The 27,316-nt window shown below is 40.4% G+C and overlaps 1 protein-coding gene across 1 annotated transcript in view; it reads left to right on the top strand.

Annotated features, from left to right (window-relative positions):
• nhsl1b (NHS-like 1b) overlaps nucleotides 1-27,316 on the top strand; it is a 64,108-nt gene that overhangs the window by 31,336 nt on the left and 5,456 nt on the right. The window contains exons 2-6 of the mRNA XM_063002528.1: nucleotides 12,276-12,428; nucleotides 16,479-16,606; nucleotides 18,723-18,915; nucleotides 20,662-20,793; nucleotides 22,034-25,108. Of these exons, the coding sequence (XP_062858598.1) occupies nucleotides 12,276-12,428; nucleotides 16,479-16,606; nucleotides 18,723-18,915; nucleotides 20,662-20,793; nucleotides 22,034-25,108 (3,681 nt within the window). The remainder of the gene's footprint in view (nucleotides 1-12,275; nucleotides 12,429-16,478; nucleotides 16,607-18,722; nucleotides 18,916-20,661; nucleotides 20,794-22,033; nucleotides 25,109-27,316) is intronic.

Here is a 27,316-nt window from a genome sequence, read left to right as displayed (position 1 = left end):
GAATGCAGCACTATGGTCAAGTCATTAGGACTCCCCTTGAAGACGTGAACAACTTTTGTGGCAGAAGAAAAAAACAGAAGGATAGGAGTGTGTTAATAACTAATATGACTATAAAACATGGACAAGTTGCGAATGTGTTTGTTTTCTTGTGATCTTGGTAAAACGAAAGCACAATTTCAAAATACAATGTAGAACTAATTAACATCTGACACCTATGTTCAGACATTGAATTGATTTAATTTGTTCTTATTGCTGCAATGTTTATGTCACACATACAATATGGGTCTTATTCTACAAACCCCATTTTGGGAGAAATTGGAATATTTTGTAAAATGAAATAAACACAAGAATCTGTCATTTGTTTGTTCACTTGAACCTTTGTTCAACTGACAAATTAATTAGATTTCACACTCAAAAAAGTTAGGACAGGCCAAAATAAGAGTAAAAATAGTGAATATTGAAGTTACACTGGTTTAAAACATTCCACAATTAGCAGATAAATTGGTAGCAGGTTAGAGAATCATGAGGATCAAACAATAGCTCAGTCTTTGCAAGCAGAGGTGAGTTGTGGCTTACCCCTTTATGTTAAAAAGTATTGTTAATCAGTTCAAAAACATTTCTCAGTGCAACGTTGCAGATAATTTAGGTCTTTCACCATCTTCTGTACATAATAGGGAGGCACGGTGGCTAAGAGGGTAGCACTGTCGCCTCACAGCAGGTTTGATCCCCAGGTGGGGCGGTCCGGGCCCTTTCTGTGTGGAGTTTGCATGTTCTCCCCGTTCAAGCCCCGCCACCACCAAGTTGCCACTGTTGGGTCCCTGAGCAAGGCCCTTAACCCTCAATTGCTCATCGTGTTCAGCTCATTGTGTAAGTCGCTTTGGCTAAATGCTGAAAATGTAAATGTAAATGTCTGCGTGGGTTTACTCCGGGTGCTCTGGTTTCCTCCCACAGTCCAAAGACATGCAAGTGAGATGAACTGGAGACATTCTTAACTAAATTGTGTAACCAAAGTGTAAAACATGACGTTAAAATCCTAATAAATAAACAAAAAAACTGTACATAATATTACAAAAAGATTTATGACATTTTGAGAAATCTCAGTTTGTGTAAGGCAAGGCTGAACGCCACTATTCAGTGTATCACCCTTCATGTTAGTGTGATTAATAAAGCCACTTGTGCTCTGAGGTAAACCATCTTCACTTAACATAGTCATCACTTCCTAAATAAATGCCCTGAAACTCAAGAAACTACACAAAGAAAAAGCCATACGTCAATTCTATGAAGAAACATCACTTTCCCTAATCTGCAGTCCCTCTCAGGTCAAGTGAGGAGGAATAAAGTTTGGAAACAAGTTTGGTTGTTTCACAACAATGGTAAAGCTATTGATGCACAGCTTTGTACGTCGTTATGTTTTTAACAGACTCGGTCGTTTCCTACAGGTTTTACAGTGCAATAACACAAGCACCTGTGCTTTCAGCACTGCAGAGAGTGAGAACCTGCTCTCGCTAGATCTTCCTTCTCTAAGTTCTCCTACACTCTGCTCTCGAGGACAGCAGGGCTACAGCAGCAAGGCACTCATCAGTTCTCAGGGCCTGTCTGTCTTTTCTATAAGAACAATAATTTGTGTCTTAAAACAATCAGGGAGTTCAAAAAATCTTTTTATGAATGCATGATTTAACACTGCACTGTAATCATGCCTGAGATGGTTTAATCCTACATTATTAGACAGAGATGCCAGTCTGTCTGTTGGAGGGGGGCAATAGTATGTTAATTACAGTGACCCGTGCCAGACTGAATTAATAGTGTGTGTATTCCAGCAGCAGCAAACACACAAGAAACCCTGATCACAAAGAGTGGTCGCCAAAAAAGCTTGGGCTGATTCATTTTAAGGCACATCACAAAATCACAATAAAGAGAGAAATCTTTAGACAGTAATGGTTTGGGGTGATTCTATACAAATGTCAGACTTACTATTGAGAAAAAGTTGTTAGAACATTGAAAATGAAAAAACTCAATAACCAAGTCTGGATTCAAAGCATTCAATTACATTGGTGGCTCTGTACAGTCGCTCTGTACACTCGCTCTGTTCTAGTGGGTCTGGCACCTCCTGGCAACAGTGGATGCAAGACAGGAATACAGGACAGTATGCCAATAGATCACAGGGAAACACACACACACACAGAAGAAATGTAGAATAGTCAAATCATCTTCTGTAAGCTTTTGAAAGTTAAGAGGAAACCAGATTGCCTGGAGGAAGCCCACGTGAACACCCGCTCTACTGGCACAGCCACTCTGCCACCCCTTGTGTTTGTGGGAATTTGAAATGCATTGGACTGACAGATAAACTTTTTTTAAACAGAACAAAATATATATTTAGTAAATTCTCCTGGCGTGCATTCATCTTTGGGCAGGCTATACATTAAAATGTCCTTTAGTGCATAACAAGGCATGGTATTTTATTTTTAATATTTTATTTTTGGTATTTTATTTTTTATTAAGAAAACAATGTAGTAGTGTTTTATAAGGTTTAAGGGTTTAACCAATAGCTAACTACTGTTAGTCGATGGTGAATCGTTAACGAACACAATTGCTGGGTCAAGGTTTTATTGCAAGTCAAGGTTTTATGTCAAGGCTTTATTGCAACAAAACAGTATAATGTAGAGAACATGGCAATAATGTAAAACAGTTTGTTTATTTATTTGAATTTAAACGTCATGTTTTACACTTTGGTTACATTCATGACATGAACGGTCGTTACTCATTACACAAGGTTCATTAATTCACAATTTAGTGTCTCCAGTTCACCTCACTTGCATGTCTTTGAACGGTGGGAGGAAACCGGAGCACCCGGGGGAAACCCACGCAGACACGGGGAGAACATGCAAACTTCACACAGAAAGGACCCGGACCGCCCCACCTGGGGATCGAATCCAGGACCTTCTTGCTGTGAGGCGACAGTGCTGCCCACTTAGCCACCGTGCCGCCCAATGTAAAACAGCAACATGAGTGTAAAACACCCTGTCCAGAACTAGTTTAGCATTCTGAGTGTTGATTTTAAACCAAGAAAGTCAAAAGCCAACACTCGGTTGGAAGATGGGATTAGATTAAAATGCTATTTAAAAATATAAAGGAATGCTACTTGTATCCTAAAGCACACGTTTGTGTAGTTAATATAAGAAGAGCCCAACCCTAGGCATGATGGGTGGTGTGGTGGCACAGTATTAAAATCATGCTAGCCAACTATTGCCGAAATCCAAGGCTTACATTTTAGGAGTACAATCATCCAGTTGGGCATCTACACAGACGTGATTGGCTATGTTCGAGGGGTGGCAAAACAGCCTAGCCGTTGGGAGTTGCGTTTATCAGTGCACTTTCAGTGCTGATCCCAAGCCTAGATAAATAAGGAGTTTTGTTGTTCATGAGTGAAACAATAAAGAAATACAAGTATTTTGTCATGGTTTTGGAATAGGATGTTTAACACGGTCATGGTGTTAAAGTGTTCATACTTTTGACCATATCATGGACAACATCAACAACTGAATGAAATCAAGTGCAGGATAGTTATAGAAAGGAAAGCAACTACAGCTAAAGGAGCACTTCAGCGAGCATGGAGACCCTCAGTATGGAGTAACTAGCTTCTCTGTTTGATTCTGGCATTGACATGAAAGCAGACCCACGCTGTCTGTCTCGGTCCCTGACACACTTTCCTACACATTAACTTCACACATTTGTTTCATGACTAAAGAAGCCTTGTTTCCGCAACCCCAAACATGAGCACAGACAGACAGGCATGGATCATGTACATGAGGGTGATGGGTTGGGGGAGGGCTGCGTTGGCTGTAATTCAGCCATCATTTGCGACTCTATTCAACTCCAGATTGAGGCTCCTCATGATCAGCTCCTCCTGCCATTCACGTTTTCCTGCGCACCCACCCCCACTCGCTCGGCCCTCTCCAATCAAAAGAAACAGGGTCACCATGAATGTCTGCATTATTTAGTGTGTGTATGAGTGAGTGTGTGTACGTGAGTGTGTGCGCGAGGGGGTACAATGGGTGTATAGGAAATGTGTGATAGATATTTTAGCTGTGCAGATAAAGCGACCGGGTGCTAATGGAGCTAACTGGCTTATCAGTGGAAGACGCATGCCTTCTGTCATTAGGAAAGACTTGTAGGAAATGTGTCTACACGTACAACACCATCTCATAACTGTGTTCTTGAAGTGAATGGAGATTTACTAATTTATTAAATTCACTTGGCTGTGTTTCAATGCACAGCTGGACTTTCTGCCTTCCTCTGATTAACAACACACTGTTTAGCTTCAATGCTTTTTTAGAAATGTAGTAATTCACTGTTTAGAATTACTATTACTAATTATTACTAATTACTATTACTAATTATTATTTGTTCTCATTTGCAAGAGCTGACTGCACTTAACCGACATGATAAGAGGTGATTCTATTCATGCCGGTATTATTTACCAGATTTCCTGGCTGTGTCCCAAACCACATTAAATGTGCTACATAGTGTGTAACTATACCATTTGAAGTGCAGTAAGTGCAATACTGTTTCTTTGTGTTCGATTTGGGACACAGATTGAATTTTTTAGACATTGTATTACTGTTTTGTTCAATAAATATACAAACAGGGATAAAGTAGTGGTAGCTTAACGTATTTTATACCTTGGTTAAAGCTTTATTATGCCAAATAATCATATTGTTAGAGTTACTATGGAGCATTATGTATACCATTTAAAGTGCACTAATAAGGCTTAATATTTATAACAGTAATGCACAATCTGGGACATGATTTGCACACTTTGTTTTAGTTGTATAAGCCAATCTTTGCCTCTTATAGAGGAAACTTAAGTTATTTTGGCTACTTAATCGATCACATTTGTTCCCTCCCTAATAAGCCTTCACATTCACCTTGAAATCGATCCGATGTGAATTGGACGCCTTAGCCTTTGCAGTCACCAGGCTTCATCTCTAGCTTACAGACATGAGATTTTGGATTATCGTATTAGACTTAACAACATCATCAAAACACCAATTGTTAAATCTATGCCAGGGCAAATTAAAACGTTTTAAGGGACCCAGGGTGCCCAGTATCTTAATTATGACTTTTTTTTTTCTTTTAAACCTTGTTTCCAGAAAAGTTGGGACATTTTGTAAAATGCTTTGGTGGATCCTCCTTTCATACCCAGTCATGATACTTTCACCTGTTTCAGACTCACCTTCTCATTATTGAATGTTTCAACAGTGTAACTTTTATTTACAGTTTAACTTGTTATTTTGCTCCTGTCCCAACTTCGACATTTGTGTATATTTCCAACATACAATTCTGGGCAGTGAAAATTTTAAAAATAGTTTTTGTACATTTGACACTTGGACATGAAGGTTCAAGAGAATAAACAGTCCTATAGAACAGACAGGCATGGATCATGTACATGAGGGTGAAGGGGTGGGTGCCTATAGGTTAGGTACATCAGAAAAAAATGAGTAAAGGCTCAAGGTACATTAGAGAAAAAAAAATTAAGCAAGTAAAAGACTTAAAATGTATTAATTAAGTAAGGCTAAAGGTGCGTAAGAAATACTAAGTATTACAGTACAAATATTAAGTAAGTATTACAGTACAAGTATATTACACAGCACAATGTTGGTGGGTAATAAACATATATGCAATATTTGATATAATAGAAGAATTATAGAAGTGTCCTGTGCATTAAATATCCATAGAATTTTTATTGCACTGTAATCCTAACTAGAGGTGGGATTATTAGTCTGCATATAAATAGTTACAAGCTTAAATTGTAATGCACATCCTTAAACTATAATACCATTTCGGGTGCATTGAGAGGATAAAGCTTTGTATATACAACACATACACACACACACACACACACACACACACACACACACACACGCACCAGAGAGAGTTCCTTGGTAACCAAAGCCTTGGAGCTGCACCTCTTGTTTAACCCCAGGGGGGGTGTGTGTAAGGGAGGAGGGGGTGTTTCCCAGGGTTGGGCTGTATGTGTGTGGGTTGGTAGGGCTGAATGTGCCGGTAGATGTTGATCGGATGGAGAGAAGTAGACACCGAGTTCTACTCATCTGATTCTACCTTTAACGGGAAGCAACAGGAATTATACACACAAACATTAAGAAGGAAAGATGGTGTTCATCGGGACTTCACTTAAGTCTGTAATTAAATACTTTAAAAGAAAGGGTAAGGAGCTGCTCATTATTATTGTTGTTAAGTTACTGTGTATAATTTGTGGTTGGATTCTTTGTTTCTTTATTTATTTGTATCTATTTTTTGTTTCATGTGAGATTTTAGACTTCTTGCTTCAATGGTTCTGAATGTTGTAGGACCAAGTGCTTGTTGTGTGTAGCAGAAAAGCTGCTGGTGTTAGCAGCATCTTCACAGCTTGTGCCAGTATCAGTGTTTTCTAGAGACCTGTAGTTGTGTATGTGTTTGGTGAGTGTGTCTGTGTAGCTGTTAATGACTCTTTAAACAGCAACTTTTCAGTTCATATCATAATATATTATTATATGATTATATACAGTTTGGTTTACGTTCCCCAATTTTAAATTTAGGATATAAATTATGACATTTAGATTTTGTTATGAGGACTTTTTATTGTTTTGCATCATGATTACATTATATAGGAAATAGCTGAAAATACTAGAAATGTTTAAAGTAAAAACTGCAAACTACTAGCAGGATCAGTTAAACATTTTAGGGATATATCAGGAGGGAACAAATCCACAATCCATTCCATCAACTAATCTTAGTGATCCTAGGGATTAACAAACGTCCTGTATTGGCTGAAGACAGTGCTGTGGATGGGCCATAGTGCTTCATGAGATCAGTAAGATATGCTGGAGCTTAAATATTTAAAGCTTTAAATGTCATAAGCAGACTTACTTAACTTACTAAACTGTGAGACTAAATTACCTTGTCAAAACTAACAATTTTTTTCTGTTAACAGTGCTAAACTATTAACTACAAGGTTTAACAAGCATAAACATTAAGGCATCACCAGAAATACTAAAAAAACATACGCACACAGCATGCAGTGTTTCTCTGGATTCCCTAAATTTTTTCACAATATTATATACAGCAGATGGTTAAAGAACTCAAATATTTGCAGTTTTGCATTGAGAAATGTTCTTTTTAAACTGATTGACAATTCTCTCATGTAGTGGGTCACAAAGTGGTGAGTCAGGAGTAAATTACAAGCTTACAATTGGTTACAGTCATTTCTGCTAGCAGTACTAAACTACTAATTACAAGGTTTAACAAGCACAAAGATAAAGAAGTAGCTGAAAAAACTGTGCACACACACACAAGCACACTTGCTCCACATCCAGGAGATGTTCTGTGGGATTTTATCCTTTGTTTACTTTTGGGAACATAAAAAAACTGGTACTCTGAAACCAAAGATGCTTTCTTATTTCTCGGTGTTCACAGTAGTAAACTATTAAGACTAGATTTAACAAGCACCAAAACTGAGACGTAACAAAGATCCGGGGAACAAAGAATTTAACATGCAAGGGTTACTGTTAAAAGCATGGCACTTATTCTTCAAAATTATTAGCAAAAGCACTAATAATAATCATAATACTTAAATTATTTCAGAATGTATTGTAGCATTTCTATGATATCCTCAGATCACCTATTGCTAATAATAACATTGTAGAGGTATTGTGTTTCAGTGGACATTTATTTTGTTTACACAAAATATGGATGAAGCTCATGTAAAATGAATAGAGCTTAGGAATGAACGTCAGCCACCTTATGTTCGCCTTAAGTCAAGTCACCTTTATTTTTATAGCACATTTAAAAGACAACGTGTGTCAACCAAAGTGCTGTACATTAAAATCAGTTATAAATACCACTCAACTATGCAACATTTAACAAATAATTAACATACATACAAAACAATATACATACGCACCAACATATAAACATGTCAATCAAATAAAACCACAAATGGACTCAAATGCCAAAGAAAACAAATTACTTTTCAAATTTAACTTAAATGCATCTATTGTGTGGGACTTAATTGACATATTCCAATTTATTCCAGCACAGAGAGTCTCTAAGCTTTTTTTTAATGGTCAATGTCCTCAAATACTTGAAATAAGAATGAATTGGAACTACACTGTAGTATTGACCTGGTTTAGGGTTGTGTTAATGTGTTCCTGTCAGTCTTTGTAAAGGTGTGACTGATGGATTCAATAGATCACACTATTCTAGATCCACTGTGGTGGACACATTTTATTTTATAGTGTATGGTGTTTTGGGTGGGTGTGTGCAGGCACATTTGAAGGATTATATGAGCGCTGAATGGACTTTGGGAGTGCTGGGCTAAGGCTGGTTTGAAGTGTGTGGGTTTGTGTGCTGCTGTGGTTGCCTTTTGTTCCTTTTATTAGTTTCTCCAAGGTACCAAAGGAAGTTCTACATTGACTTGACTAGCTGTTTAATGCATAACTACACAAAACTTCAACCTCAACATCTATAAACAACCAGCAAATACTCTGGCGATTGCTTGTAGTGCAGGTGTTGAACGCAGCTGGTATAACAACCTGAGTGACGGGGCCAAATTGTTAAGTTGACTGGCTTGATGTATCTTCATAACAGTGAGGCAGAGTTTAGTTGGAAAAACAGATGAGCTGCTGTGGTTCAAATTGCTGATTAGTTTAAATGCTGGTGATGCAGCAAATGTGTCACAACACACAGTACAATAAACCCCTATGTGTATCAGGCTGCATATACAGAAGCCACTCCTGTCCACTCCTGTAAGCACCTACAGTGGGTATGCAGGCCCTGGAACTGGACGTTGGTAGAGTGGAAGAATGAAAACTGCTCTGATGAATTTTGTTTTGTCCAAGAACATGTGGATGAACGTGTATAAATGAAGAATGTGTGCATCGTTTACCTACATAAAAGATGGTATTAGAATTTACTGTAGGACGATCCACCTCAAAACGTACAGAAGTTTAAGGACCTGCTGGTAGTTTTCTAATGCACAAATATCACATAATGTTTGGCCCATAGGGGTGTGTGCATACACTAAGTATCGGGACACCACTTCTAATTTTTGCATTTATGTGGTTTAGCCACAACAATTGCTAACAGGTGTAATAAATCAGTTATATACAGGAAATTTAATGCCTCCAAATTTACAGCAACAGTTTATGGAAGGCTCTTTCCTTTTTCAGCATTGCTGTACCCCTGTGTATGAAGCAAGGTATATAACGAAATGAAGAAAAGCTCAGTTTAAAGAAACTCCAGCTCTGGATTGAACTGGAACATCAATTGGAGCTTTTTTGACTCAGTTTAAAGAAACTCCAGCTCTGGATTGAACTGGAACATCAATTGGAGCTTTTTTTCAGTGCCCAGCCATACAAATGCTCTTCAGAATCAGAATCAGAATCTTTTTTATTCGCCAAGTAGCAGATGTACAAGGAATTTCTTATGACTGAATGAGCACAAATTCCCACAGACATATGTCAAAGTCTTGTGAGAAGCCTTCTCAGAGGAGTGGCTGTTATAGCTGAAAAGTGGTCATAGTGGACATAGTGGTCCAACAAGCTTATGGTCAGGTCTTATATTTACACACATTCAGACACATGAACACACAACCATCTAACCCAGTCCTTTCAGTTCAGTTTCCCTTGTAGCCTTTGATATTTATTTTTGGGAACATCAAAAGACTGTGGTGCTCTTGATCCATGATCAGGCTGTTGTATAATTTTATTTTTGAATCACAGTGGAAAGATAAGAGAAACACAATCTCTCTTTAGATTTTTTCATTTTTCAGTGTTTTATGTAACGTTACATTGATTTTGTCTTGTCAAATATACACATATACTTAGATTTCTTGTGGTTATTACACTGTAAGCCCGGATGAGTTCAACCTACTTAAAAAATTTGGGGAAACCGCTTGCCTTAAAAAAGTTAAGTAATTTATAATGAAAACTTGAGTTAGCATAACTTAAATCATTAAGTTATTACATCTAAAAGGCAAGTTGATTAAACTTTATTTTTTTTGTTATACCAACTGGTTTCCCCAATAATTCTACTTATTATCTTGAGCTCAATGGACAAAAATAGTGATTTCTTCTTAGTTTTCATGTTAATTACGTTTTACATATCAATTAGAAATGTTTATAGAAAAACAGACAGAATAATAACATTATTTTTCTTTATTTCACTTCAGAAGTATTTACTTAAAATACAATATGTCAATAAAACATCTTAAAAACTGTACAAGCTGTATATAAAGTTCTGATGAAACACAAACAGCTCTTCACAGTAACCATGAACCTGTACTCAGTTTCACACAGCAAGCTGATTTCTTAACGTTTGGCTGCAGCTCTCTAAAACAAAAAAAACAAAAAAGAAGAAAGAGAAGTATTAATATCAACATTAATACCATTCATTTAAGGAATAAAATAAAGCAAGCCAGCACACTCTTTGCTTCGTATGAAGGCTAGCATGCTAGCATGTAGCCTAAACACGGGGAAATAAAGCAGCGCTGTTTGATTATTTATTTAGTGTCAACATTAAGATCATTTATTTGAAACAAAATTGTTAAGTAAAGTACAACACTTACCAAAATTAGACGGAAGATGAAAAAGTCCCATCAGACTGGTGTACATGCTACTCAAAAATAGCATAATGAGAAAGAAAATGTTCGTCCATTTAGTTTAACAAAGGTTCCACTTCACAAAAGACAAGTTTACTTTTGCAAAAAGCCTTAAATGAAAAGTAAAAAGTAATTTGCAACAATAGGATATAAAAGTTAAAACAAATAGCTACCCGAACACAAGAAAATCATTTTTGCCTGATTCACCAACAGCAAGCTGAAAAAAGGCGGACTTACACGTAAATGGTGGCGTTTTTCTGTTGAATTACCTTAACTTAACTTCTTTAAGTTAATCTGATAGAAAAGTCTTTTTTTTTTGTTTAGTAAACTTAAATCTTTTAGCACATTTAAATGTGTACTCAAGTGAGTACAATGTACTCTGCATTTTATAGTAGGGCAAAAAAAACTTAAATATTTTATATATGTTGTACTTAAAATGTTTGATTAGATATAAAGTCCGGGCTAACAGTGTATAAACTTTGTTAGAATCTTTAATTAATTCATTTTCACCTACCGTTTTATCCTGGTAAGGGTCGTGGTTCTGGTTTTACCCGCAAACATTGGGCAAAAGGCAAGAATACAATGGACATGGCACCAATCCATTACAGGGCTTTGGTCACATACTGCACAGACATTGCCAATCATGTATGTGTGGATACATAGCCAGGTGATAGCACTTATGAGGTTTGAACCCAGATTTCTGAGGGCCTTAGCAGAATCTTATCAAAGCTAAATGTTATACTCATGGTGCTGTAGAAGAGCTTTAAGAATTGTGGTGTGATCTTTTTGTCATCCTTTGCAATCCTAGTTTATAGGGGTTTTTGTCTGAAGACAGTGTATTTTATTTATATAAAACTAGGTCCACTTGATGTTTTCTGATGTATACACATGTTGAAAAAGTCTGCTATGTGTAAACTGTAGTTGAGGTGAGTGGAGCATGTAAATATGCAGCAGCTACTAATCAGATGGAAAATGGAGTGTTTACCTGCTGCTTACAAAGTGTCTGTTTCAGCAGCTTTTCTGTGTTCTCATGAATGAGCACAATTACCACCTGCATAGCGCTGCGTCCACGCAGGAGTCCGGAAGCAACTTTTCAGCTTCTTAACGGCTGGGTGGCACCTGTGGGCCCCTGTGGACTTTGTTCACACCTGCATGCTACACTCCCTCCCATCCTACCGTTTACTGAGCTCCCTCTTCCTTTCTTACTCCGATCTCTGGCCTTTTGCCGCCGCCACTGTTTGAGCTCGAACGGCAGGGGCTCTTCCCTGGAACATTCGACCCCCAGCGGCTCTTAATGGCCCATTTGCAGTTTGACGCAGGACAGGTCGTTCAGGACCTCGTTCTCAAAAGGCGTGTTGGTGCATGAGTCCCACAGAGAAAGTGGAGTTTAAAACAAACTCACAGTGTTCAACAGTGTAGGCAGTAGGTCCTGCTGAGTTGGCAAATGGACTAGTTTGTAGCATTCGTTGGTACTGGTGTACTGGTGGGTTTGTTTTTAATGTTTGTTTTGTGGTTATGTATTTCAGAGTTTTTCTTTCAGACTTAAATTTCTTATTAGAATTATTAATTTCTTGATAGACTTTTCACTGTTAGCTAACCATTGCTGTCTTTTTTATAGCTGTGTCTAATCTGGATGAGGAGAGTAAATGGACAGTTCACTACAAAGCGCCGTGGCACCAGCAGGAGAATGTCTTCCTGCCCACATCCAGACCAGCTTGTGTGGAGGAGCTGCACCGAGAGGCTAAAGTCAACCTTAAAACAGCGCTCAGAGGTACCAACACCAATCAATTCACACACACACACACACACACACACACACACACACACACACACACACACACACACACACACTGCATGAATAAAAGTATGGGGCCAGGTCTTCTCAGAAGAGTGCTTGTTATAGCTGAAAAGATCACATAGGTCCACACACACGCACTTTATGGATAATAGAATGGAGACACCCCTCAGCCACATAAATTGCTAACAGGTGTTAATTATATAAACCTATCAATTATATAAAGGAAATTATATGCTTCCAACTTTGCGGAAATAGTTTGGAAGGGCTCAAAGTTGTGCACAAAGCAAGGTCTATGAAGAAAAGTATAGTTTAAAGAAACTCAAATGGCAGAACAGTGAGTGAAAAGATCACATAAGTCGCACAATTTTACTAGCTTTCATTTTACTTTCATTATAGTTTTAATTAAATTTTAATTCAAAATTTTGAAACAGAATGTCCAGCAAGCTCATGATCAGGTGTCCAAATACTGTTTGCCATATTGTGTGTGTGTAGTATCTTGTCACTAGGTTACAGTGTAAGCCAGACCGGAGTGCAGCTGGTGTAGTGTCATTGTTACTCTCGGGACTGTCACTCTACGCTGACCGCCTTGCAGTGGTGTTAAGTGGTTCTAGGATCAGTCGGGGTGAATGCTGGGAGAATAGATCAGGGTGTTATAGGTTAAATCTGATCCAGTTCCAGCTGAGGTAAAGTGAGCTGAAGTTACAGAGCAGCTGGTTTATGTGTTGCTTATTAATTATACAGTAACAGTTGTACAGTCGTCCTCTAGTTTAAAAACCCACCTCCTTTTTAATCCCCTAGATTAAAAACCCACCTCTTTACTAAGCACTTAAGCTGACTTGTACTCGCTTACTAACACTCTTATTCATTTCTTTTTCATTTCTATAAAAAAAAAAAAACACTTTGGTTCTAACAGGTTTTAGCAGATTTGTGTTCTTGGGCTGTTGTTTACTTAAACTAGAGTAATGAAACGTTCACTATAGAAGCACTTCTGTAAGTCGCTCTGGATAAGAGCGTCTGCTTAATGCCGAAAATGTAAATGTAAATGTAGTAGCACAAAGAGCAAAGTAACCATGGGGAGAGTAGTACATATGCCATACTATAGTCATGCCCCTGTAAATATTTATCTAACCTTTAAGAATATGTTCACCTGGCATAAAAGTGGCTTAAATCTATTATTCCCTGAAAGTGAACAGCAAAAATCAATTTGTAGTTCCAGTTTGGGTTTCTGCTAATAGTACTGAGGGTATTCTGAACATCTGAAAAGTCCAGTACAGACCCTTTAGTATCAGTCATTCTAAGTCTGCATGGGTTGGCACATCTCCAATGTGTAGTAATGAAATCCAAATTATTTTTTGGTCAGTAGCTAGGGTGGCACAGTGGCTAAGTGGGTAGCACCGTCGCCTCACAGCAAGAAGGTCCTGGGCTCGATCCCCAGGTGGGGTGGCCCGGTCCTTTCTGTGTGAAGTTTGCATGTTCTGTGTCCGTGTGGGTTTCCTCCGGGTACTCTGGTTTCCTCCCACAGTCCAAAGACATGCAAGTGAGGTGAATTAGAGACACTTAATTGTCCAAGATTGTGTTCGATATAAACTTGTGAACTGATGAACCTTGTATAATGAGTAATGAGTAAGGTGTTATTCAACATGACAATAAACAGACACTTAAAATAGGATTTGAGCAGTAAAGTAAATAATAAAAAACTTCAAATTAAAACTAAAACTCTACGTGTGAAGATAGCCTCTTCAGATCCACAGAGAGATCAATCCTAGATTAGGAGGAAGCTGAAGGCTAAAGTGCTGTGTGTTGAGAGGGAGACAAAGAGTGGTGTGTATCATGGGGGGCTGTAAATAAATAGAGGTAATTCTATACAGCTCATACATCAGATTACCTTTTAATAGTTTGCCACTATTCTCTTTTACCATCTCATCTTACACCCCATTTCAATGGACCTCTTTCTGTCCCCCGTATTCTTTTCAATTGTGTGCACGTCAAGGCTGCTGAGCTAATGGGCTTGTAAAATTGTAAAATGGCTTTGTAGTTTATTTCCCCTACAACTTCCTTATGGTTGTCTGTTTGGCCAGGTTATTTTGTTGAATGCTGAATGCTTGACGGCCACTTGCATCATGTTGACTCTGTTTTTAAGCAGTTTGTAAATTATAAAGTAGTTCTAGCATGTTGGGTGGTTTATATGGTAGAGGAAGTAGCAACTGCTTATCGGGGCAGTAAATAAACTTTGTTCTAAAGAGAAGGTCTGACAGGTTTTTAAAGTTTGGGTTCAGTTAAAGCAGGTTAACAGTCTCAGATGTAATATTTTATGGAACGATGACTAGCCTATCTCAGTGCTTGCTCCAGGTTAGCAACAATAAAAATGTGCATATCTGGCTACCTAGCACTCATATACGTTTAAATATAAAAATGCAGCTAATAGCAACATATGAGTGTTATGAATGAACATTTTCAGAAATACGTTTATAGCCAGTGTATCACAGTGTATTAAAAAGTATACTGACATATACTGTACAACCAAGCTAACTGTGTTGTGCATGTCGTTGTCAGCTGACTGGTGCGTTCGGTTGTGTAGACCAGGGGTCAGCAACCTATGGCACGCATGCCAAAGCTGGCACGTGAAGCACGTTTGCCTGGCACGCTGATTGGTAAGAGTAAAAAAAAATTTATTTCATGCTCAGGGCTGCGCCTAGGGTGGCCAGCCTTCCGGCTTTAGGTCGGACAGTCCGGTTTTTCAGCTGCCAGTCCTCCGCCCATGCAACGCTAGGACGGACACTAAAAAAATCCTCCTTTTGGAATGATCTGGTTACATTTTTGATCAATATTATCTGTCATTGGCTCAGGTACATGTCAAAACAAATGCTCGCCCACCACTGGCCAATCGCAGAAGGTCCGCCCTCTAAATGCTAGTCTGTGATTGGGTGGTTGAATTTCTCCCGCTCTCTCTGTTCTGCATACACCTCTACTTGAGTCAATTAGTAAACTTTTGGAGGCAGCGAGGAACAGACTTAAATATCAAAAGTAGACACAACATGGTGAGTAAAACAGTCATTTGTTATAGAATTCTTGCTTAAATTGGTCAAAAACTCTCCTGTCCCCCTGTTCCTGGTATGACGTCCTCCTTTTGGGGTGTAATGTCCTCCTTTTTGTGACTATAAATGTGGCCACCCTAGCTGCGCCTTATTAGTTGGATCCGTCCTTACACCCTATGCTATATTCTCACTCCCGACACCTCGATTAACCTTAACAAGCATAAATTACTCCACCTTAACCGCCTCTGCCTATGGCCAGTTAATATTGAGTAATTTATGCTAGTTAAGATTAATCAAGGTGTCAGGAGTGAGTCAGCTTTCAATTTTGTGTGAACTTAGTATAGCATGTCTGCTAAACAAGTGGATGTTTGTTCAATTCAACAAGACTGGACAGTTTGACAAAGCACCAAAGCTCATTTAGGGATGATGCTGACAAAACAATCAAACGAGTAATTTCAAGGTACAAAAAACAGACGAGCGTTCTTCAAAATTTAAGCCATGGTAAAAGTTTACCTCATATACACCACAGATGGATGGATCATCTTTGCAGAGAAAGTCAGGGATCACACCGACATACAAGTTTAATGAACTGATTAACTGGTTTATGTCACATACATAACAACAGTTTGTGTTATATGACTGATGTATTGTGAGGCACACTTAGTACTTCATCTTCAATTTATATTTTTTAATCAGCACAGAGTACAAAAAAGGTTGCTGACCCCTGGTGTAGACACTCCTGGCTGACTGGTTGAATGAGGCTTTTGTGTGAGATCCGTATGTAAATTTCACAGAGACACTGCCATCTACAGCCTGCAGTGTGAAACTGTAACTGAGACACCCATTCTCCTGATTTACTGTCTGTCTTTTTATACCACTAAAAGGATCCAGTGTTACTTATCTTTGATTTCCATCTTTTTCACCAGGGTAACTCTCTCTTTGAAGTTCTTTTGGTCCTGACAGGACTGTGTGTGTTGTGTGTTTTCAGAATGTGATAAGCTGAGGAAAGATGGCTTTCGGAGTTCCCAGTACTACTCACAGGGCCCCACCTTCTCAGGTTCCAATCGCTCCCACAGCAGCCAACAAGAAGATGAAGAGGATGATGAAGATGATAAGGTGAGAAGCTGTTAGTACAAAAGGAAAAAGTTTATGAACCTGGACTTTGACTCGGGCAAAGAACCGCAACAGGTGTCTTTTAGGTGTTGTGGTTGTTTTATGATCACCTGATTGGAACAATTTAAATTGATGGCAGTTTTCTTTTGTTGTTTTCCAAACAGTAACAGTTTAATGCTCATATCTTATCACAAAGCCATTTGCTAGTACCAGAGCAAACTATTAATCAGTCACATCCTCATGTACATCATCAAAGTTTATCATTGTGTGTAAGTGTCCATACAGATACAAACTATCTTGTTGTGGTCATATATTCCCGCTTTCGAATATCAGCAGTCTTATCATCCTGCCTGGCATCTACACAGACATGAAATGATGTGTCAGGAGGGGGGTGTGTGACTAAAGGCCTGCAATGGATTGGTGCTCTGTCCAGAGTGTTCCCTTACGCCCAGTGCTTTCTGGTGGAAACAGACCTGCCACAACCCTGACCAGGATGGAGCGATTGATAAATAGTGTACTAAGAGTAAACTATGTATTAGCACTGAATATTTGTAGTTTTCAATGTATTATTATTTTAAATGTAATTGGTCTTACATGGCATAAACTCAACTCCCAGCCAAAAAAAAGGTAAATATAGGTTTATCTGTTAAATACCAGTGGTCATGATTTTGTAGCAGGTACATGTAGGCTGCCCCCTGCTGGAGAGCGTTAATGCATGTCACTGTTAAAATTGTGCCTCTGCACAAATACTACTGTAAACAATGTTTGTGTTGTATTACTGTACATTCAGCTTTTGTTACATTGTTGCTGCAGTGACATTTGCCCTGCACATTCAAAAACAAAGAAATGGACTGAATGGCAGCAATAACATCTGAGGTCCAAAACCGAAAGGTCTGAAATCTAGCATGTAGTGACAGTCACAGAAATGATTCCTTATAACTGCAGCTCTAATTGCATTTCACTTGTGTTTCCTGCAGTGTACAACAAATGGTTTGGCTTTTCTGGTTTTCACTGTCATCTGTTAGCAGATGTGGTAATCGAGAAATGCCATTGATTGTCTCTCAATGTTTTTCTTTCACTCACATTAGTGTTGTCAGTCATGTGTTTTCCTATTCTTTGAGCTGGGCCTCTGGAGACTCAGCACACCTGTTACTTACAGCTTAAAATAAGTCCACTTTATTAGTTGTTTATTTCACTTAATTCCAGTTGATGTATTTCCTTTTCATTTCACATATAATCAGATTTTTACAGTGGTCATATTGATCATTGTACTGCTTTTTATTCCTTGCCCATATGATCTTCAAGCCTTTGGCAAGGTGTTGCATTTTGATTTCTCCCTTTCTGCTGCACTACAAGCATAGTTGTGCATGCAAGATTGCTATGAAGGTTTTAAAGACCCAGCAGTGAACGTAGAAATCCAGTAGCAACATTTTCATTTGCAGCTCTTCTGCAAGCACTTTGTTTCAGAATTCACAATGCTGGAACTGATTTAATGCCTGAGTGAATCCCCTACCTTCCAGCCTGAGTTCTTCTGGTGTGTGTGTGTGTAAGTGTGTTTGAGTGTGTGTGAGTGTGTGTGTGTGTGTGTGTGTGTGTGTGTGTGTGTGTGTGTGTGTGTATTAAAGCTCACTAATATATGTCTGTATGCGTGTTTGTTCAATTGACCATAAAACCACCCTGTTCTCTTGGGACTGCAAAAGGTCAGGGGTAACATAAAGTGCCTCTGGGCGAAGCTGATTTAATCAATCGGTTGCATTAATTAATAGTGCTTTATCAGAGGCAAACACTCACTTCAACACCTAATTAATGCTGAGGTGCCATTTCATTAGGTACTGTACCTTATTCTTACTATCAAGTATGTTATCACCCACAACACAGATGCACTCTTCTGCTGTAGTCTATAGTCCACTTTTCAAAATAGTAGCTCGGTTGTGGTCTTATTGAAAACCTGGTGAAGAGGACAGCGTGTCTATAGAAAAAATGGTTAGTAAATGTATACCTTCAAAACACCTATGTGTAGTCTACATGCCTGTGTTTACCTGATTTATGTCTATAATAGGTGCACATTGTTTTCTAAGAGACATCATAACTGAATCAACTCTGCTGTTTTTTTCTCTAGTCGGTGGCTTCCTCTGCAGAAGAGGAAAAGAGCTCCAATTCAATGAGGGTACAAACTCCAGTACAGGGACAGGCGGCAGAGGTTGATGGGCAGAAATCACAATTGAAGTCTATGCCCCTGCCCACTCCGGAAGAGAAGATGAGGCAACAAGCTAAGGCTGTCCCGACTGACATTGTCCCTATCAACATCACAGGTATGATCCATGATCCACACCCTGACATCTCTCAATCACATGTTTTTACAGGTTAGGCATCAGCTTATTTGAGCACAGCAGTTGGGTTGCATGCACTAACATACTAACAGCTTTTTAGATGTGGTGTCTCTATTTTTCTCTATTTACTACTGACCTTTTTGCACTGGTTAGTTGTTTGACTGAGCAGTGATGTAAAGAATAAACGAACTGACAACAGTCAACATAACTGCAAGCACATTCTTGTTTAATAAAAGAACATTAAAACAGGGCAGTTGTGGCCTAGCAGTTAAGGTACTGGTCTAGTAAGCAGAAGGTTGCTGGTTCAAACCCCACCACTGTCAGGTTGCAACTGTTGGGCCCTTGAGCAAGGCCCTTAACCCTCAATTGCTTAGACTGTAAGTCGCTTTGGATTAAAGCGTCTGCTAAATGCCGAAAATGTAAATGTAAATGTAAATGTAATTAAAACCTAGTTTCCGGCACCCAGGTGGTGCAGCGGGATATTCCACTAGCACACCATCGCCGAGATTCTGAACTCCTCGGTTCCAAACTCTGCGTTGCCACCGTTTGGCTGGGTGCCATCTAGCGGGCATAATTGGCAGTTTCTGCAGGAAGGGATGACCGGAATATGTGGGCGGGGTCTTCAAACGCTGTGTAAGGACCCTGATTGGCGGATATGGGTGCATGGGTGAAAAAGCGTTCCGGTAAGGGTTGTGCGTGGGTCGGAGGAGGCGTGAGCAGCAATATACCCTCCTCAACTGCAAAAAATCAGAGAGCCCCAGCAGCAAAAGACAAATTGACTACACTAAAATGGGAGAAAATGGGAGAAAAAATACATGAAATATAAAACCTAGTTTTCCTCAGCAGAATTAGGATCTTAGAATTTATCTTAGAACTGATCTAAGATGAGAATCTGTCTTAGAATTTATCGTAGTCTGCAGTACCTTTCTTACTCTAACTGTATCTATTTTCTAATAGTTTCATTTATAGTTAGAGCTGCATTATGTCCCTATTGTTTCTCGGCACATTTAGCAGATTACACATTATTTGTGAGCTGTTTGTAAAGACAAAATTGCTGATGATACTAAGATAATACTTAACGTAAACATATTTACAATGTAATTTTAATTTATGCATTTATATTGGTATACTTTAATAATTCTAGCTGTAATGGACAGGTTATTTAGTTGTCAAAATAGTTGTTGGTAGCATTTCAATGAACCTCACGCAGATGCTGCTAATGCCTAGTTCACACTACACTATTTTTGCCCAACAACTCGATCCGAGTGGCTCTTCAGTGACCGAAGAGAGATTTCTAGCTTGTCATATATCAAAACGTAACAAAACGTAGTTTGGGAGACCGGAGAAGCTTACCTGCAATTCCAGTTGGTGATAGATGGTGTAGTGTAAATCTCCTATCGCCGATCAGTCGTGTAGTGTTAAATACACACCGACTTGAAAGACTCCCGATTACAAGAGATCCAGTTGTGTAGTGTGAACTGTACAGCGACCTGACGACTAGGAAAGTCGTGTAGTGTGAACTTGGCATAAAATAGCTAACAGTGCTATTAATAAGACACTATAATCAAAATCCAAATTAAGGTCACAATTCAGTCAGAATGTTAGATTTTTTTTGGAAGTTGTACATACTGTGTATGAGTATGCGTGTACTCGGCATGAAAAATGCATGCTCATCACTAACTGCTTGTCTGCTCTTCACCACACCTGCCATCCTCACCTGGTCTACAGGGGACACTTTTGACCGGCAGGCCAGCGTCCGTCGCTCTCTTATAAACACGGACACTCTGTTCCATCGACCCAAGAAGGTCAAACGGAGAAAGACTATATCAGGTGTGCCTGACAACATCCAGCAGGAACTAGGTATGGTATGGCTTTGCCAGCTTTTAGCGCTGCTGCTCCTGCCCTGCCTGCCTTCATCTGTTGTAGTTTAGTCCCCTGAGTCCAACTTGCACGAGTTTTCTTTAAGCAGAATCTGGTTTGAGTGTCCATTGATTCTTTTTCCAGCCCGTAAACAGTAGTTCTAGCTCTTTAGCACTTTTGATGTTAGACTCTCACCTCATGTAGTACCTTTCTCTAATTCCTACATCTTTTCTTTCCTAGCAGATTTCTTTTTTATAACTTTGTTTGTTCCGCTTTATGCTGTACAAAATGCATTCCTGAATGTTCTTCCTGTTGCACCTGCATTCCTATCTTATCTGGTTTAGATCTGTCCCCTTGGTCATCGCCTTTGCTTTCAACACAGCTTGTTTCCTGTTTGTGTATCAGTGCTAATACTTGGACACCACAGCGAATAGGACATTTGACATTGTGCTGTATAGTCCACTGAAGCCTCAGTGTAATCCTTTTTCCAAATTCCTTTGCCATACAGCAGTATATGTTGTGCTGGTGTTGCTGATGGGAAGGGAGCTGGGCAAAGCCCTTCAGCCGAGGGACATGCAGGGGGCCAAAGAAAGGTGTAACTTTTGAACAATGTGTTTACAGGGATTTGTATGGTTTATTAGACTAAAACACTATTACTGAGTCATTTGGCCTTTACAGTCTGGTTTGCTGTGGAAATTGATAATACTAAAGAAGCGTTGTGTCATATAAGCCTATTTATTTTGTTGTCGGCTACATATGTAGGTAATTTTTTAGCTAACATTTGACACTTTGCATTAGACAGCAGCATGTGGGTTCAACAGTGCCCTTCAGGCTTAACATTTTATTATGACATTTTGGGGGAATTTGTGTGTAATTGCATCTGGGGGCAGTGGTGGAAGCATTTAGTCATATCTCTGTGGGTGGGCGTTCAATATGTGGTCCTGTTCCAGTTGCCCATCCCATATCTGAAAAGCCCACCCTGTTGGCATCACAGAGGCAAATCCACGAACAGACTAACAGGGATAGTAAACTGGAGTCAGTCACAGGGCTGTCAGTTCTAATCTGAGGTTATTCACACATCAGATGTGTGTGCAGCTAATCAAATTAATTAACGTTTTTAATAGAAACGCTTCGATTTGATTGACGGGTAGTGTCAGTAAGGGGCAAAGTGGAGGGAGGGGAAACGGAAGCAGAAGTAGCGATGCTCATCATTGACTGTCATTATTGTTTTGCTCTACAGCAGGTAAGGGACGAGAGCTCCGACCACAATCCATGTTCATTCCTGGACACTATTCCACACTGGGACGTTCTGGCAGCATGAATTCAACTCTGAGACACTCCGATACCAGGGATTCTGGCTGCCAGACAGAGGAGGTAAAAATTGTTCCTCCATCTGTGCGGAGGATCCGTGCTCAAAAGGGCCAAGGAATTGCAGCTCAGATGTCTGGCATCTCAACATCTGCCACCAACGTATCGGCAGTTTCAGACGGCGACTCCTCTGGGTCTCCCATGCGTGTCATGGCTCCTCGTTTTAACAGTAACATCCAGCGTTTCCACAGCTTGCCACGGGGCGCGCGAGTCTCTCTGAGTTCCGAGCCAAAGTATAGCAGCACTCCGAGCAGGCCAGAAGACAACACAGAGGCAGCACCTCGCCAGATTGGAAAGTTCCAGGTTGATGATACTGCAGTTCACATGAGAAATGCGCCTAGGATAAGCACTTCCAACCGCCCCAAATCTCAGGAGGTAAGGGGTTCACAGGCAGAGTGGAGAACTGTCACTCCCCCTGCTTGTGTGGTTTCTCCTCATGCAGGATACTCAACGTCACTCATCCCCAATGCAGCTCTGTCATGTTCGACTGAAATCATTGCCCTTCACACTGCGTCTGTCCCAGGGCAGCAATCGCTGCCACGACCTCTCAGGATGGCCTCAGCAGTCATTGGAGAGAGCTCTAGCAGTATGGCCACAAGTGCTGAAACGGAATATGCAGACATGAGAGATACTTGCCAGTCAGATAGCAGCTTGCACAGCCATAGCACAATCGCAGCAGGAACACTGTCTTCAGATGAACATTGGATTTATGACACCCCCGAGAATGTGCTGCCCAGAAGAACCCTTACCTCCAGCTGCTCCACTCCAATAAATCAACTCTACAACAGCCTAGAACGCTCCTCGAAGGGAACAGATTCCAGCTCACTGTATTCCATGGACAATGATGGCTACTACACATCTATGCATTTGGACTCCGGTCTTAGGCCAAGAAGCCATAGCGTTGCAGGCAGGGCAGTGAGTATGTATGAGTGCATAGGTCAGCCAGGGGATCGTAGCAGTATTTACAGCAACCAATCACTGTCCCGATCAATCTCTCTTCGAAAGTCCAAAAAGCCGCCACTCCCACCAGCCCGCACAGACTCACTGCAACGAAAACCTAAAAACAACAGAGAAGCTAATTGTACAACGAATGCTACTAAGCAATCAATTCTTAATGAGTCACTGATCGCTACATTACAGCAGTCGCTGCAGAATGGTTCTAAAGGGAAAGGATCTTTAACCTCATCCTCTCAAAGCCCTTGCAGTGACTATGAAGACCCCTGGATGTTACGTTCCAGGAGCCAGAGTAGTGTAAGTGCAGGAAGTAGCGGGGTATCTGCTCCAGGAGTTGCTAATGTCTATTCTATCTGTCATGTTACACCATCACAGAGTGAAACCAGCAGCCTGCGCTCTGACTATGAGTCTTGGGGCTATTACTTGGACTTTCCTCGTCTGCAAGGTGATCAGACACAATCACCAACTCGAATGAACTCAGTATCTAGTAAAGGACACTCGGGTAGAGTGACAAATGGACATGGAATCCACAGTGGACTGCAGCCAGCCCTTCCTCCTGCCCAGAATGATATATCTGCAAAGCCTCAGGCAAACACATCCTCACCAGACAGAGTGCATCGTTTAACCTCCCCCTCAAGTGGATATTCAAGTCAATCAAACACTCCAACAGCTGGTACGCCTGTTCCTTCATTTATGAGATCCATGTCACCCTCTGGAAGCAAGCCCAAGCCCCGTGTACCTGAAAGGAAGTCCTCATTGCTCTCCTCTGTGTCCATCTCCTCTTCCTCAACATCATTGTCTTCTAACACCTCAGACTCGCTAAGGAACATTCCCCCTCCACCTCCACCACTACCTCTTTCATTCCTAGGATCCTCCATACCTGAATCTTTCCCTCCACCTCTTCCTCCCTCCAACCCTGCATGTCCTACAAATGAAAACCTCCCACCCCCACCTGCTCCTGATTTGCCCCCCACCACTCCAAAGCAGGAAGCATCCATGAACCCATTATCTGTAAATTCCTCTCCAGAGTTTCCACCACCACCTCCTCCAGAGATGTTGAATGACTTTGGGGTACAGATGAATGGTTCTTTCATCGCACCTCTATATCCACCCCCTCCACCACCACCACCTGCCCTGTTTCATCATACTGCACCAACTGTACCTTCTTCTGCAAGCTTAAAGGGAATAAAAGATCATTTAAAACCAGTAAACTCAGTAAAAAGACAGAGTTCCATTAACTCTGAAGAGTCTGGCAAGTCTGCAGTACCACTGATCACACCCTTTGCACTCCAGAGTGTGCAGCTTCGGTCAGTGAAACGACCAGAGAATGTTGGGTTGGATAAGTTGAAATCTCAGCAACCTGAGGCTGACCAGGTTTCCATTAAAGCATGGAATAATGAGCATTCACCTGTTTCAGTCCTGGCCTCTTGCTCTGTTTCTGATATGAAAGGGGCACTAAGTCCTTTGATACCAGAGAACAAATTCACCAAAGATGATAGTCTGACTGAAATATCACTTAATAACGAAAACTCAAAAAAAGAAATGTCATCTAAACAAATTCATATGCGTTTAAATGTCTCCAGCAACCATATTAAGGATGAGGTAGATGGGCAGGATAAGGAGGACAGAACGCTAGCAGAGTCGCCACAAAAATCCAGTCCTAAGAAAATACCTCCCACAGTCTCTAAAAAGCCCAGATTTCCACTTGTCTCTGCAGCAGCAGTTGAGTCTCCCACAGATGAGAATCAGACACTAGCCAAGATGCTGGATTCGGAGACTCCAAGCCTTCAAAAACAAGAGTCGGAGAAAAAAAAATACAAAAGCAGCAGTGAATGTTCTCCATCTCCTGATATCAATGCATCTGAATGTAGCATTCCTCCATTTGATGGTCTGGTTAAGGACAGCTTCCAGAATGCTGTCATTCAGGAACCAGATTTTGAGGTGACAAGCACTTCAGAAGGAGAAGAGGAAGACGATCGAGATGATGAAAATGGTGAGTGCGAATTGTCCTAATTTTGTTCTCTGTGGTTGGGGTCATTTGTAAAACTGGGGTGACAAAATCATACATTTTTGATTACTTGCTGGAAACACTTGACTATGATAAATGTACATAATAAACTTTCATGAAAGAAATAGACCAGGCTTTAGAACGCCAGTCTACTGCACACAAGTCTAGTGCACACAAGATGAGTGTTATTAGGGCAAGCTGTAGCCTAGTGGTTAAGGTACAGGACTACATTTACATTTTCGGCATTAAGCAGACGCTCTTATCCAGAGCGACGTACAGAAGTGCTTCTGTAGTGAACATTACCTTACTCTAGTTTAAGTAGACAACAGTCCAAGAACACAAACTGAACACTTCCTGCTGAAACCCTAATAGAATTAGTATTAATGAGTGTTAGTAAGTACAAGTCAGCTTAAGTGCTTAGTAAAGAGGTGATGAAGGTTTTTAATCGTTTTTTTAAAGACAGCAAGAGACTCAGATGTTCGGACAGACAGAGGAAGTTCGTTCCACCACTTGGGTGCCAGTACAGAGAAGAGCCTTGATGCTCGTCTTCCTCGAGTCCTGGGTGGAGGATCAAGTCGAGCGAGACTAGTGGCTCGGAGGTTGCGTGATACAGAGCAGGGTTTTATTAGACCTCGAAGGTAACTTGGGGCTGGTCCATTTTTGGCTTTGTAGGTGAGCATCAGTGTTTTAAACTGAATGTGGGCAGCTACAGGAAGCCAGTGAAGAGAACGCAGCAGTGGGATAATGTGGCAGTGTTTAGGTTGGTTAAAGACCAGCCGAGCAGCTGCATTTTGAATGAGCTGCAAGGGTTTAATAGTGGACATGGGAGAACCTGCCAGGAGGGAGTTGCAGTAGTCCAACCGTGAGATTACAAGTGACTGGACCAGAATCTGAGTAGCTTCCATGGAGAGAAATAGACAAATCTTTCTGATGTCATAAAGGAGGAACCGGCACGATCTTGTCATGTTGGCTACATGAGAAGAGACGGTCAGCTGGTTATCCAGGACAACACCAAGGCTTCTTATCAGATGGTCTGATCTGGGAGTCATCAAGAGAGATGACTAGGTCCTGGGTTGGAGATTAATCTCCAGGAATAAGTAACAGCTCTGTCTTGCTGGGATTGAGTTTTAGATGATGAAGGTTAATGGTCTCATTTCTTTTAATTGAGTTTTTAGACTGACTCGTTACTCTGGGCATCACATAAGTTTTAGTTTAAACTAGCTGAGAGAGCTGTCAAGGTCCAAGCAATCATAAGCATGATGTTTGTCCTCACTTTTCTAGTGTGCAAAGCCTGAGACTAATGCCCATTTCCTCACTGGTGCACCAGAGTAAAACACTGCTGTAGCAGCTGTTCAGATGAATTTGAACTCTTCCTTTTGTCCTCTTTCTGTCCCTTTTCCAACATACTCTGTACATCCCTCTTGCTGTTTGTTCACCTTCTAAGTTTGTCATCACACCAGATTATGCACTCTCACTCGTAATTCTCTCAGGCTGTTTTCCTTATGATTTATTTTGATAAATCCCATTTATCCCATTTCATGCTCACTACTTCAGTCTTTCTCTAACTTCTATCTCCTCAGAATGCTCAACTGTTTATCTCTCTTTCACCTTCCATCCAATTTTTGCTCTTAGTTTCACTTCATTTCTCATTCTCATCACTGTGAGGATATGACAGGACAGCCTCCCCCAGGGAGGAACGCTTTAAACAGAGGGGAGGGGTGTCGAGCAGGCTCCAGCTACAGGAAAGGGGGGGAAAGGGAGGGAGGAAAATTCATGTGAGCCTGCCCACATCAGCTCAGGCAAGTGCAGCTAAGAGCAAAGAGGAATGAGAGGACAGGACATGAGCAGAGCCACTCAACTCTGGTCAAGTGATGGAGTCATCCATAAAAATGTAAGAAACATTTTGACTGTCTTCTTCCGTCAGTATTGAGCGTTTGACCTTGTGTAGGACAGTAAGGTTTTGTGTTTCTCATTTAGATGGGATGGACCTTTAACACGGTTTGCATTTGATGGTTGTTGCTGGCTCTTATCCCAGTATCTCGACATTGCATCTTCCATTCTGAGCAGTTTGTTTTCTTACTCGGCGTACAGATTAGTGTAATAGTTAGCTCAATCCGGAATGCGTGGTATGTGTTTTAGTCGCCACTGTACATTTAACACATGTTATTTTTGGAATGTGTGCAATGTGCATCT

This window comes from Trichomycterus rosablanca, chromosome 9 (assembly GCF_030014385.1).
Source record: "Trichomycterus rosablanca isolate fTriRos1 chromosome 9, fTriRos1.hap1, whole genome shotgun sequence".
NCBI classification, from domain to species: domain Eukaryota; kingdom Metazoa; phylum Chordata; class Actinopteri; order Siluriformes; family Trichomycteridae; genus Trichomycterus; species Trichomycterus rosablanca.
The sequence above is the reverse complement of the archived record's forward strand: the minus strand, read 5'-3'. Positions and strand labels throughout refer to the sequence as shown.